Genomic DNA, 14,418 nt, shown 5'->3' with positions numbered 1-14,418 from the left:
AGATGTACATGTTGACATTTAGCCCTATTGAAACACACATTTTTTACTTGTGCCCAGTTTAGCAAGCGACCCAGAGTGCTCTGCAGCAGTAATCTGGCCTCATCATTAACTGCCACTCCCCTCATCTGTGTGTCAACTGCAAACTGGATCAGGGCTGATTTTATGTTGTCTTCCAGGTTGTTAAAAAAGGTGTTAATGAGCATTGGGTGAAGGACAGTTCCCTGTGGGATCCGTCTGGTAACATGCACTCGCTGCTGATTCCCTGGTGCCAGTTACCTCTGGAGATCTAGCAGCTCGCCAGTTAGCCAGGCACGGCGGGACACTGAGCTCAGCCAGGGTTTCAAAAGCCCTATTGCAATACAAATAACATGCACACATATGGCCTTACAAGTCTTCCCCCCCTGATTTTCACACTGTTGCTAAAATTAATGGTGGTGATGTAATATCCATCACTGTCCATAGGGAGTTTCACTTGGCACCGCTCGACATTTTGATTAAAAAAACTAGAAGGATACGAAATTACCCTGACCCATATTTAAAACTGGCTAATTGTTAGCAAGAATGAGTCCTGTGAGTCTGTGACAGCTGGGTGCTGCCCAGACACAGCAAGAGACAGGCCTTGCCCCAGCTGGGATCAGGGCTGTCAGGGTTCCCTCCCCACTCTGATCTCTGGGGTACAGATGTGGGGACCCACATGAAACCCCCCTAAGCTTATTTCTACCAGCTTGGGTTAAAAACTTCCCCAAGGCACAAATCCTTCCTTGTCCTTGGACGGTATAACTGCCACCACCAAGTGAGTTAGACAAAGATTCAGGAAAAGGACCACTTGGAGTTCCTGTTCCCCCAAAATATCCCCCCAAACCCCTCCACCCCCTTTCCTGGGGGGTGGGGCTTGAGAATAATATGCCAACCAAATGGGTAAACAAAGTGAGCACAGACCAGACCCTTGGGTTTTAGGACACTAAAAACCAATCAGGTTCTTAAAAGCAGAACTTTATAATAAAGAATAAAGTAAAAGAAGCACCTCTGTAAAATCAGGATGGAAGGTAATTTTACAGGGTAATCAGATTGAAAACACAGAGGATTCCCCTCTAGGCAAAACTGCAAACTTACAAAAAACAGGAATAAACCTCCCTCTTAGCATAGGGAAAAGTCATGAGCGAAAACAAAAGATAATCTGATGCATTTCCTTGCTATTACTTACAATTTTTGTAACCGTAGATGCTTATTTCAGGTAGGGTTTGGGAGAGGTTTTTTTTCTTTCCCTGGTCCCTCTCCATCCCAAGGGAGCACACACAAAGAGCACAAACAAAACCTTCCTCCCACCCCAGATTTGAAAGTATTTTCCTTCCCCATTAGTCCTTCTGGTCCAGTTCCAACCAGGTTATTTGAGCTTCTTAACCCCTTAGAGGTAAAGGAGGGATTTTATGCTCCCCTTACCTGTCTGTTTATGACAAGGGCCCTATTGTGCCAGGTGCTGCTCATACGCAGCGAGAGACAGGCCCTGCCCCAGCTGGAATTGGGGCTGAATTATGCTCGGCCCTGCCCAGAAACCAGCTGCGATCCGGACCCTACCAGGGGAAAGGCAGACGTGAAAACTGATTCTTTACTGGACACAAATAAGTCATAGTTGTTATTGGCTCTTTGTTGAAAAAGTAGCAGCGACAAAAATGACACATGAAAATCTATTTCAAGTAACAGCTTGTAAATAGGGAATTTTATAGTCAGATGCTTTTGGCTTTGGAGTGAACAAGTTACCTTCAATAGAACATTGTTATTAAGAAATTATAATCACATGGCACTGATTGACCTAGACAGAGACCAGGACTCTGTTGTGCCAGGTGCTGCCCAGACACAGCGAGAGACCATCCCTGCCCCTAAGAGTTTATAATGTAAGTAGCCCAGGGCACCATTATTATCCAGATTTTTCAGGTAAGGAAACCGAGACTAGACAAATGCAGCAACCTCACCCTACAGCATTTTTAGCAAAGCAGAGATTAGAACCCAGAGTACCCGGCCAGCAGCTTAGACACAAGCTCATCCCTCCGCCCCTGCCAGCTGCTACCCCTGAGCATGACCAGCCTGCCCATCTGTGAAACAAGTTGTTGAGGACTCAGGCAGGGTAGAAGAGAGACTCTCTGTGGCTGATGGGTGAGAGGCTCTTTCCTCTGGGGACAGTGGGGTTTGGGAGGGGGCAGGCTTTGAGACCCGGCTGCAGAGGACTCTGGGATACCTCCCCACAATGCAGTGCTCCAGCATTTCCAAGGCTTAGTTGACTCTGCCCTGAGTCCAGGCCAGAGCAGGGATTTGCACCCAGGTTTCCCACGTCGCGGGTCCAGCCCTGGGCCGACCCCTTCTCTCCACACTGTGACACCCCCTGCACTGGATGGGCCAGAGATTACCAGCCTGGGCCCATGGCATGAGGGGGCTATTTGCGCCGGATCTCGGAATATTCTGTGTCGGGGGCCTCTGAAGTCTCCCTCCTTTTGCACTGCAGCTTGGAGAATTTGACGGAGGCGTAGAGCAGCTCTTCCGGCTTCCCAGGGCCTAGCGGGGCCTGTGCTGCTGCAGACCCATCCTGGATGCCTTTGGTCCGGCGGGCGGCTGGAGTCTTGTGATGCTGAGTGAGAAGCAAGGCAGAGACACCAGGCAGAGACTTGCATCCACCCTGCTGAGCTGATTGCATGGGCTTCTCCAGGCTTCGATTCCCCCACCCTCTGTGCAAATGCATTTCCTGCATCGGGCGTGCACTAGCAAGAGGCGTGGGATTGGGTGTGTTTCACACTCAACACGCATGAGCCAATTCTATACCAGCACCAGCTCGGTTAATGCATTCACTGCCTCACCTGCACAGGTCACACATTAGCAACATGCATGTGTGTATGTTCATTTCATGCACTACGAATGCAGGATTTCATCTCATGCATCTCATCGCAGAACAGGTTTGGGAAATGTAGTTTCTGCATTTCATGCACCGAACACTTGGGGGCAGCACTGGTTACATTAATGCATTCTCTGCATTGCCTGCACTGGCCATGCATTAGCAATATGCAGGGGCTTGTGTACATTGAATGCACTGTGCATGCATGATTTGATCCCATGCATCTTGTGGTTCCATAGACAATGCTGCTGCGTTCTTTGCATTTTCTGCATGGTGCATATATTTCCAACAGACAAGGTGCACCCTGCATGCATTGTCTGATCATATGCACCTAATACCATAGCAGGAAGCTGCAGAAATGCATTTCTTGCCCAGCTGGTGCATTTGGGAGATGCCCCAGGGATTGGCAGCATTGCAGCCCCAATATAGTCCCATGCACTTTGTGAGGGCACATGAATGCATTCGCTGCACGTCCTCCCCTCTGAGCAAGACCCGAGGGATGAGGTGCATTTTCTGCCTTCAGGAGCCGATCCCACACAGTTCTGGGAGCCCGGGCTGGTGGCAGGGGTGCATTTCTTGCCCTGGGCATGCGTGGGGGTCATGTGCCCTGGTTAACGCCTGGCTTATATTCATGCATTGGTTATGGGGGTGGGAAGGAGAAGAAGTGGAGGGTGCAGAGACGGGTCGGGTTGGAAGGGCAGGTGGGCTTGGTCCCCCGTTCCCGCCAGGTACATACCATGGGGATGCTGGTGACGGTACTGTAGATCACGTTGGCCTCGTTGGCCATCTCCCCAGCCTCGGGGCTGGGGGGCGCCGGCTCCCGGCCCCGCTGTCTGCAGGGAAACGTATCAGGACAGATGCATGAGCCTGTGGGGAGGGGCGTAGACTAGCCCATGGAGAGGGAGAAAGGGGGGACCCCAGTGTGGGAGGCTAGAGTGCAGGGGACTGGGATAGGCCAGGGAGAGGGGAGATCTTACTGGGGGAGGGTGGGGGGGCTGGAATACCCCAGGGGCAATTGCAGGGGATCGCAGTGGTATCTGGGAGGGGCAGTTGGGGGTCAGTGCAGGAGGACTCAGACTTACTTGATCACATAGAGCCCGAGAAGGAATAAGCCAATGAGGACCACCAGCCCACAGGCCGTCCCGATGATCACCCAATTGTCCCCCGGACCTGCAAAAACACAGAGCATGGGGCTTGGCTGGAAGAGAACCCAGGAGTTCTGGCTCCCAGCCCCACCCATTCCTGTCCCATAGCTGGGGATAAAATCTAGAAGTCCTGGATCTCAGCCCCAGCCCCCAACTCCCCTCCCTGAGCTGGGAACAGAATCCAGGAGACAAAGGTCTCAGCTCTCTGTAGGGGGCTGAGTTCAAAGTGCAGAGCGGCGTAGCTCCCACGGGGGTTGGAGCCGAGGCAGAAGATCCGGAGGCCCTTGTCCCCACTCCCAGTCCAGGTCAGGGCAGAATGACAGAATATCAGGAACCTCAGGAGGTATCTAGTCCAACCCTCTGCTCAAAGCAGGACCAATCCCCAACTAAATCATCCCAGCCAGGGCTTTGTCAAGCCCGGCCTTAAAAACCTCTAAGGAAGGAGATTCCACCACCTCCCTAGGGAACCCATTCCAGTGCTTCACCACCCACCTAGTGAAAAACCTAAACCTCCCCCACTGCAACTTAAGACCGTTACTCCTTGTTCTGTCATCTGCCACCACTGAGAACAGCTGAGCTCCATCCTCTTTGGAACCCCCTTTCAGGTAGTTGAAAGCAGCTATCAAATCCCCCCCCCCCACCCTTCTCTTCTGCAGACTAAACTGTCCCTGCCAGCAGGTATATGGGATCTTGGGGAGCAATTACCACACGGGTGGGGTGCATAATAAACTTTATTAAAGGAAAAAGGGAGTGGTGAGAATTTAACAATGAAATACGATGGAATGGGGTGTATAGGGTGTTTACAATAGACAATGATGGTGTGTGGTGGGGGTTCTTATTGAACAGTGTAGGGAGTTCTAACAGTGGGGTACAGTAAGTGGGGTTTAGCACAATGGGATACAGTACAGTTAATAAGCAACTCAACTTTATATAGGAACAGCTCTAGATACAATGTGGAATGTAAAACATACCAAAAGGAAATGCAAAATAAAGTAGTAGCTTCTATATAGAATGGTCAACAATCTTAGATAGAATGTATCAAGTGGTAGGTGGCCTTATACACAATGTAACACAATAGTATTAATGCAAATACAAAGTATAACAGAAAGGTGGAAGTAATATGTGAATCACAGTGCAATAATACAATATGGGTGATAAGTGAAATTATGCAGTGTAGACTTAATTTGTGAGGCTGTGATAGCAAGAGTGTACCCAAAGGCTGGGTCAAGAAACAGGAGGGGGGGGAATGATAGTGGCAACTGATGAGAGATGCAGCTGCAAGCAGCGAGAGACTCTGAAGCCCTGCGAGGTAAGGACAACAGAGCAGTGTGTGTGTGTGTGGGGGGGGGGGGGTTGGGAAGTTCAGAGGTTGATGCAGACACAGGGGAAAAAAGCAGCAAGGGGTTTGGGAAGTTCAGAGGGGAAGATTGGAACAGCAAGAACCTTATCTATCCTCTAACTTAATCAAACTTATATAAAATGACAAGCAGCTTCTACAAAGTAACAAAACAGGTACAGAATACAATCAGGCAATGACTTTTTAAATCTATCTTAACCAATGACTAGGTAAAACAACAAATATCACAATTCTAAGCAAACTGCAACAAGCAGCTATATGGAGCAACAAAACAACGAACTATAGCAAGGCAGGTGAGACTTACAAGCTTTACAATCTTAACAAACTATGACTTATTAAACTAAAGAAACAAAACCTATGGTGCACCTTATGCTATGGGGAAGTTACAGAGGGCAGAGTGGTATGTGCCCCAGAATACAGCTCCCAAGGCAGCCCCCAAGGAAGCCAAGGGAGGTGGCTGCAGCAGTGGATACAGCTGAAAACCGTGAGTCCAGGGCAAAGCCCACAGGAGCAGAGCTTAGCAGCAGCACCAACTTACTTTCAGTGGCAGAGTGCCACGGGGTTTAAGAGAGAGGTTTTAAAACACAGACCAAGGTTTAGCATGAGTCTGTGTGCTGGGGAGACAGAGCCAGCAGCCAGGATGGGGGGGGGGGTAAGAGAGGTTTTAGGACACAGACTAAGGTTTAGCTTGAGTCTGTGTGCTGGGGAGACAGAGCCAGCAGCTAAAATAATAAAATAAAAGTACAGAAAGTTTCACAGAGGGATTCTTACCATCCCCCAAGGCAGCAACAGAGGCAGAAGCAGCAAGCACATCAGAAGTCTTGATAATCAGGAGATCTCTCAGGCAGCAATTCGTTCTTCGTGGGGGGGGGTTCAAAAACGGGGGTACGCTCAAAAATAAAACGAGAGCGGAGAAAGGACCCCCAGAACCCCTGGTTGATCAGACCAGGCAGCAATGCAAGAACCTTTCTGAAGTCTGTTCAAAATGTCTGTTTTTAAAGGCAAACCCTGGCAGCTTCCCGCCAGTAACTCTGATTGGTTCCCCTTCTCACAGGGAGGAGAGCAAGCAGGGAAAAACTGCAGGTAGCCACAGAGGCATGTTAGGACTAGTCCTGAGCCCAGAGGTATGACTCATGCCCAGGATCTTAAAAACACAATAGTCTTGCAGCTCTGGATAGAGCCTACCCTGCACCAAGCCCAGGTTTTAACAAGGTGATAACAGGACTAACCCTTTGAACAGGGCAGTGGTCCCACTTAGCATAAGTGGCCATTCCTTTGAGAAGGGCAATGGCTCTTGTTAAACAACTTAACAGCCAGGGAGGGGCGGCCACAGAGGAGAACAAGAACAAAATGGAGTGAGGGGACAGCTTTAAGAAACAAAATGGAGCTGTAACAGACATAAACAATCCCAGTTCCCTCAGCCTCTCCTCATAAGTCATGTGCTCCAGCCCCCTAATCATTTTTGTTGTCCTCCCCTGGGCTTTTTCCAATTTTTCCACATCCTTCTTGTAGTGTGGGGCCCAAAATTGGGCATAGTACTCCAGATGTGGCCTCACCAATGTTGAATAGAGGGGAACGATCACATCTTTCGATTTGCTGGCAATGCCCCTACTTATACAACCCAAAATGCCATTAGCCTTCCTGGCAACAAGGGCACACTGTTGACTCATATCCAGCTTCTCATCCACTGTAACCCCTAGGTCCTTTTCTACAGAACTGCTGCCCAGCCATTCGGTCCCTAGTCTGTAGCAGTGCATGGGATTCTTCTGTCCTAAGTGCAGGACTCTGCACTTGTCCTTGTTGAACCTCATCATATTTCTTTTGGCCCAATCCTCTAATTTGTCTAGGTCCCTCTGTATCCTATCCCTACCCTCCAGCATATCAACCACTCCTCCCAGTTTAGTGTTTTCTGCAAACTAGCTGAGGGTGCAGTCCACACCACCCTCCAGATCACTAATGAAGATATTGAACAAAACCAGCCCCAGGACCAACCAGGGCTGCCCAGAGGACTCAGGGGGCCTGGGGCCTTCAGCGGCAGGGAGCCCCCGCTGCTGAAATGCTGCTGAAGACTCAGCTCTTCAGTGGCGGGTCCCGGGGCAGAAGGACCCCCCCCCCCACTGAATTGCCGACGACGATCCGGAGCGGAAGAAGCTCCGGGGCCCCGTGCCCTGTGAGAGTTTCCTGGGGCCCCCAAAGCGAGTGAAGGAGAGCCCCCAAAAACTCTCAAATTGCCCCTCTGTCCCCCCCTCTGGGTGGCCCTAGGACCGACCCTTGGGGCACTCCGCTTGATACCAGCTGCCAACTAGACATGGAGCCATTGATCACTACCTGTTGAGCCCGACGATCTAGCCAGTTTTCTATCCACCTTACCGTCCATTCATCCAGCCCATACTTCTTTAACTTGCTGGCAAGAATACTGTGGGAGACTGTATCAAAAGCTTTGCTAATGTCAAGGAATAACACGTCCACTGCTTTCCCCTCATCCACAGACCCAGTTATCTCCTCATAGAAGGCAATTAGGTTAGTCAGGCATGACTTGCCCTTGGTGAATCCATGCTGGCTGTTCCTCATCACTTTCCTCTCCTCTAAGTGCTTCAGAATTGATTCCTTGAGGACCTGTTCCATGATTTTTTCAGGGACTGAGGTGAGGCTGACTGGCCTGTAGTTCCCCGGATCCTCCTCCTCCACTTTTTAAAAGATGGGCACTACATTAGCCTTTTTCCAGTCATCCAGGACCTCCCCCGATGGCCATGAGTTTTCAAAGATAACGGCCAATGGCTCTACAATCACATCCGCCAAATCCTTTAGCACCCTCGGATGCAGCGCATCCGGCCCGATGGACTTGTGCTCATCCAGCTTTCTAAATAGTCCCAAACTACTTCTTTCTCCACAGAGAGCTGGTCACCTCCTCCCCATACCGTGCTGCAGAGTGCAGCTGTCTGGGAGCTGACCTTGTTTGTGAAGACAGAGGCAAAAAAAGCATTGAGTACACTAGCTTTCTCCACATCCTCTGTCACTAGGTTCCCTCCCTCATTCAGCAAGGGGCCCACACTTTCCTTGACTTTCTTCTTGTTGTTAACATACCTGAAGAAACCCTTCTTGTTACTCTTAATTTCTCTTGCTAGCTGCAACTCCAAGTGTGATTTGGCCTTCCTAATTTCACTCCTGCATGCCTGAGCAATAATTTTATACTCCTCCCTGGTCATTTGTCCAATCTTACACTTCTTGTAAGCTTCTTTTTTGCGTTTAAGATCAGCTAGGATTTCACTGTTAAGCCAAGCTGGTCGTCTGCCATATTTACTATTCTTCTACACATCGGGATGGTTTGTTCCTGCAACCTCAATAAGGATTCTTTAAAATACCACCAGCTCTCATGGACTCCTTTCCCCTTCGTGTTATTCTTTCAGGGGATCCTGCCCATCAGTTCCCTGAGGGAGTCAAAGTCTGCTTTCCTGAAGTCCAGGCTCTGTATTCTGCTGCTCTCCTTTTTTCCTTGCATCAGGGTCCTGAACTCGACCATCTCATGGTCACTGCCTCCCAGGTTCCCATCCGCTTTTGCTTTCCCTACTAATTCTTCCCGGTTCGTGAGCAGCAGGTCTAGAAGAGATTTGCCCCTAGTTGATTCCTCCAGCACTTGCACCAGGAAATTGTCCCCTACTCTTTTCTGACAGTCTCGTCCCCCTGCACACGCGAGCTGAACTGCAGGGTCCCCAGTGAGCCAGTCCGAGCCAGGGGCTCCCCGTCCACCTGCCACTGGAGCCGAGGGGTGGGAGTGCAGGGAGCAGCTGCAGCTGATGCTGAACCACTGGCGCTGGCAGGACGAATTCAACCTGGTCCCTGGCCGGGAGCTGTCTGGAGAGAGCAGGAAACCCAGCGACAATACTCAGAGAATGAAATCCAGTGGCAGGGAGTCCCACGGGTTAACCCCACTCACACCTGGTGGCAGGGAGTCTCGTGGGTTAACCCCACTCACACTTGGCAAGCAGCTGTAACATCCCCTGAGCAGAGCCCTCCTCTCTCTGTGCCCAGCATCCGTACAGCCCCCCCGTCCTCAGGCATCATGTTGGGCAGCTCCGGCCACAGCTGATTCATGGGGCGGGTGCCCCCAATGGCTCCCCCCCCTCACCCAGCGCAGCACCACACGGGGGCTGCTGGCAAGGGAGCAGAGGAACCAAAGGGAGTTGCCCTCACGGGCCGAGAGCTGTGAACCGTTGGCCACCAGAGTGCTGGGATCTGGTAACAGGAATATCAAGAAGCCACTCACACCCTGAGCCAACCTGTCCCTTCCCGGGGGGGATGGGGGGGAAATCGGGGCCAGCACCCACTGGAGGGGAAAGTCCCCATGCCCCACTCCCCACGCCCTAGTGATACCTTGGAATAGCTGGGAGTCGCTCCTGCTAGCTTTGGAGATGTTGATTTGCAGACCCACGGCAACATGTTAGATAGGAGAGTGCCCCCCACTGACCCCACTGCCCCACTGCCTGCAGCACGGTGCCCCCTAACTCCTTACGCTGCACGTGCACACGCAGGGCCCAGCTGGCCGACCCGTAGGAATTCTTGGCCCAGCACCGATACTCCCCAGCGTCCCCTCTGCTGAGATTCGGCAGCTCCCGGTGCCCGGCCCCTCCCTGGCTGGGGCTCAGGGACTCGTTCCCCTTGGCCCAGCTCAGGGTGGCCTCGGGTCTGCTCCCAGCCTCACAGCTCAGACTCAGGGAGTCGCCCTCCTGGGTCTCCAGAGACACGATGTTGCACTCAGCCTTCAATGGGGCCGGCCCTGGAGAAGACGAGCAGGCAGGTTTTGCCCCCCCAGAGATCCTGTGCCAAGGAGCTGAGATGCAGCCACCTCTGGGGTGGGAAACAGGGGCTGTTTACATGAGGAGCCCTCGCCCAGTGTGGAGACGTAGCAGCTCTGGGGTCGGAGCACAATCTCGGTGCCTTGCCATGGCAGTAGGTCTCTGTCGCAGAGATCGGTCCCTGACCCATCTCATCCCCACTGCCCAGCGCCCCCTAGTGCCGCCCCATGGTCTGGAGACAGAGAGAACCAGGTCTGCTCCCCTCACCGCCCTCCCGACAGTCCTGTGGCAGCCTTGGGCTCCACACTCCGGGAACAAATCAGCCTGGCCCGGCTGAGCCTGGGGCCTGGCCCTGAGCGTGGGCAGAGCGTGACTAGAAGGTGCTCGCTGATTCCCGGGGCTCGCAGCGCGGCCCTCTTACCAGGGCTTCCATTGCTGGTCCCAGTGGCATCGTGGGGCCCGGGCGTGTCTGTAACACAAACCAGACAGGGGAGGATCAGGGGGGCTGGACAGCGCCGGTGGCTATACAGGCCCCTCTCATCCAGCATGGGGACGTAGCCAGCTCTGGGGTGGGTGCACAATCTCGGGGCCTTGTCATGGCAGCAGGTCTCTGTCGCACAGATTGGGCCCTAACCCATCTCCTCCCCACTGCCCAGCGCCCCCTAGTGTGACCCCGCGGGCTGGAGACAGAGGGAACGGGGCCCAATCCTCCCACCAACCTCCCTAAAGCCCTGAGGCTTCCTCGGGCTCTCCCCTCCGGGCACAGACTAGTCTGGCCATGGGCGACATATGAACCGCCAGCTCAGGGAGGCTGGCCCCTGGCCCCGCCTCTTCTGTCCAAGGCCCCACCCCCACTGGAGCCCAGAACCACCCCCCGTCCCCAGCTGCTGGCCCCCCCTCTAACCCTAGCCCCAGCTGCAGCGCTGCCACGGGGGAACAGCGCGGGCAGTGAGCAGGACAAGACCTGGGGGCAGAGCATAGGTAGAGCCACGTAGGGCTGTTTGGGGCAGCTCAGCCTCCCCTGGTATGAGATACCGACACCCATGAGCCTGGCCCGGGTGATCCTGGGGCCTGGCCCTGAGCGCGGGCAGAGCGTGACTGGGAGGCGCTCGCTGATTCCCGGGGCTCGCAGCGCGGCCTCTCACCGGGGCGTCCGTTCCTGGTCTGGTTCCCAGTCGTGTTGGGGGGCCCGGTCAGGTCTGTAACACAAAACAGACAGGGAGGATCAGGGGGGCTGCACAGCACCGGGGGTGAGGTCACCAGTGATCATAGAGCCTAGACACGGCCCCTCGCTGTGAGCTCAGCTGGGGGATGGGAAAGTCCCTGAGGTGACACTAGGCCCGTGGGGGGGGAAGGGAAGCGACAGACCTGACTGAGCCACACCCAAGAGGCGCCCGACGGAACCCAGGGGCCGGGTTAGGGCCATGCCGGGGAACCAGAACCGTGGGAAATGGAAACTCAATGGACCAAAACTGATTGGGTCTAATTGGCAGAGTCACTAAGGAGGGGCCGGGCTGCTTCAGCCTGGGTACTTGAGCGAGCGTCACCAGCGCCATCATCTGCCGGGCGCCCGGGCATTCAGCGTCCTGCTCCCCAGGGCGGGTCAGACCCAGGGGTCTAAATAACCCCACTCCCACCCCCACCCCAGACCCAGCCACCATCTGGGACATCAGACACCCTGTTGTGGGTCCTTTGTCTTCCCCCCTCGGTTTGTCTCTCCCCAGCCCTCTCCTTTTACCCTCTGGCTTGGCCGGCCAGGCCTGGGTATTTTGCAGCCTGGCTGAGCCCAGAGGGGCGGCTGAAAGCAACACCCGGAACAGCCGGACACTGGTACTGGCTGGTCAGGCCTGACAGGGTCCATCCACACAGTCCTCAAAACCCCGCGGCGCCAAGGATCAGAGCCTGGGTCCGTTGGGTCGGGCTCGCGGGGCTTGGGCTGCGGGTCTCTGATTGCAGCGCGGACATTTCCTCTGAGGCCTGTGTAGACGTTTGGGGTTGGGCTGGGACCTGGGCTCAGACACGGGGGTGGGGGGGAGTTTCTTGCTAAATCTCCCTCCGGCTGAAGGGAACAAGGGCCGTCCTTACACTGATGCCTGATTTGATCCTTCACCTCGCAAAGGCGGCCGCTGATTTCCCCTCTGCCCTGGATCTGCAGCGTGAGGGTCACAGCCCATTTAACGGGGGTTTGCCCTGGGCCCCCAGAGCCCAGCTCCCCACCCAGCCCTGGGCAACAGCAGCACCACCTCCAGGCAGTGACAGCCCATTGGCACCAACCATCACCCTCACCCAGCGACCGCCCATTGTGTAACTGCCCATGTAGACAGACCAGTAAAGCAATTCATGTTTTTAAATCATGTATTTGGTGTATTTTCAAATTATTAAAAATTAATTTTCACTAGTTATTTTTTACATTTCCAAATACATGTTACTATAGTATTGCAACTGCAGGGCGGGCCGAGGTCTCTGGGCACCGATCCCGGAATGTATTTAGTGCCAGACAGTGACTGGTCCCGTTCACACTCTGTCCCATCTAGAGCATCCACCAATCCCGGCAGAAAGGGGAGGGGGTGGAGGAGATGTGGTGGGACAGCCTGTGGCGGGGAGGATCTCAGGGGGAACTGGGGTGGCTGGTGTGAGGGGAAATTCCAACAAGGGGGGATTGGAATTGGGGGTGTGGATCGCAGCACAGGAGGATTTTGGGAGCAGGACAAGTCGGGGTAGAGAGGGGAGCCTACTGCCCTTTATACAGCCCAAAATGCCGTGAGCCTTCTTGGCAACAAGGACACACTGTTGACTCATATCCAGCTTCTCATCCACTGTAACCCCTAGGTCCTTTTTCTGCAGAACTGCTGCCTAGCCACGCGGTCCCTAGTCTGTAACAGTGCATGGGATTCTTCCATCCTAAGTGCACGACTCTGCACTTGTCCTTGTTGAACGTCATCAGGTTTCTTTTGGCCCAATCCTCTAATTTGTCTAGGTCCCTCTGTATCCTATCCCTACCCTCCAGCGTATCAACCACTCCTCCCAGTTTAATGTCATCTGCAGACTTGCTGAGAGTGCAGTCCATGCCATCCTCCAGATCATTAATGAAGATATTGAACAAAACTGGCCTCAGGACCGACCCTTGGGGCACTCCACTTGATACTGGCTGCCAACTAGACATGGAGCCACTGAACACTATCCATTGAGCCCTATGATCTAGCCAGCTTTCTAACCACCTTATGGTCCATTCATCCAGCCCATACTTCTTTAACTTGCCAGCAAGAATACTGTGGGAGACCGTATCAAAAGCTTTGCTAAAGTCAAGGAATAACACATCCACTGCTTTCCCCTCATCCACAGACCCAAATTATCTCCTCATAGAAGGCAAGTAGGTTAGTCAGGCATGACTTGCCCTTGGTGAATCCGTGCTGACTGTTCCTGATCACTTTCCTCTCCTCTAAGTGCTTCAGAATTGATTCCTTGAGGACTTGCTCCATGAGTTTTCCATGAACTGAGGTGAGGCTGACTGGCCTGTAGTTCCCCAGATCCTCCTCCTAACTTTTTTAAAGATGGGCACTACATTAGCCTTTTTCCAGTCATCCGGGACCTCCCACAATCGCCATGAGTTTTCAGAGATAATGGCCAATGGCTCTGCAATCACATCCGCCAAATCCTTTAGCACTCTCGGATGCAGCGCATCCGGCCCCATGGACTTGTGCTCGTCCAGTTTTTCTAAGTAGTCCTGAACCACTTCTTTCTCCACAGAGGGCTGGTCACCTCCTCCCCATGCTGTGCTGCCCAGTGCAGCTGTCTGGGAGCTGACCTTATTCGTGAAGACGGAGGCAAAAAAAGCATTGAGTCCATGAGTTTTTTTCACATCCTCTGTCACTAGATTGCCTCCATCATTCAGTAAGGGGCCAACACTTTCCTTGACTTTCTTCTTGTTGCTAACACATCTGAAGAAACACTTGTTGTTTCTCTTAACATCTCTTGTATCTGCAACTCCAAGTGTGATTTGGCCTTCCTGATTTCACTCCTGCAGCCTGAGCAATATTTTTATACTCCTTCCTAGTCTTTTGTCCAATCTTCCACTTCTTGTAAGCTTCTTTTTTGCGTTTAAGATCAGCAAGAATTTCACTGTTAAGCCAAGCTGGTCACCTGCCATATTTACTATTCTTTCTACACCTCGGGATGGTTTGTTCCTGCAACCTCAATAAGGATTCTTTAAAACACCGCCAGCTCTCCTGGACTCCTTTCCCC

General features: G+C 53.0%; 1 protein-coding gene across 1 annotated transcript in view; it reads right to left on the bottom strand.

Moving 5' to 3' along the window:
• Nucleotides 1-9,037: 9,037 nt before the first annotated feature.
• The window catches only part of LOC123351979, a 46,025-nt gene continuing 40,644 nt past the window's right edge, over nucleotides 9,038-14,418 (bottom strand). The window contains exons 16-21 of the mRNA XM_044991663.1: nucleotides 12,262-12,325; nucleotides 11,322-11,375; nucleotides 10,598-10,645; nucleotides 9,894-10,157; nucleotides 9,510-9,616; nucleotides 9,038-9,136 (exon numbers count right to left, since the gene is read on the bottom strand). Of these exons, the coding sequence (XP_044847598.1) occupies nucleotides 9,038-9,136; nucleotides 9,510-9,616; nucleotides 9,894-10,157; nucleotides 10,598-10,645; nucleotides 11,322-11,375; nucleotides 12,262-12,325 (636 nt within the window). The remainder of the gene's footprint in view (nucleotides 9,137-9,509; nucleotides 9,617-9,893; nucleotides 10,158-10,597; nucleotides 10,646-11,321; nucleotides 11,376-12,261; nucleotides 12,326-14,418) is intronic.

The sequence above is a fragment of the Mauremys mutica genome, chromosome 17 (assembly GCF_020497125.1).
Source record: "Mauremys mutica isolate MM-2020 ecotype Southern chromosome 17, ASM2049712v1, whole genome shotgun sequence".
NCBI classification, from domain to species: Eukaryota; Metazoa; Chordata; order Testudines; family Geoemydidae; genus Mauremys; species Mauremys mutica.
The sequence above is the reverse complement of the archived record's forward strand: the minus strand, read 5'-3'. Positions and strand labels throughout refer to the sequence as shown.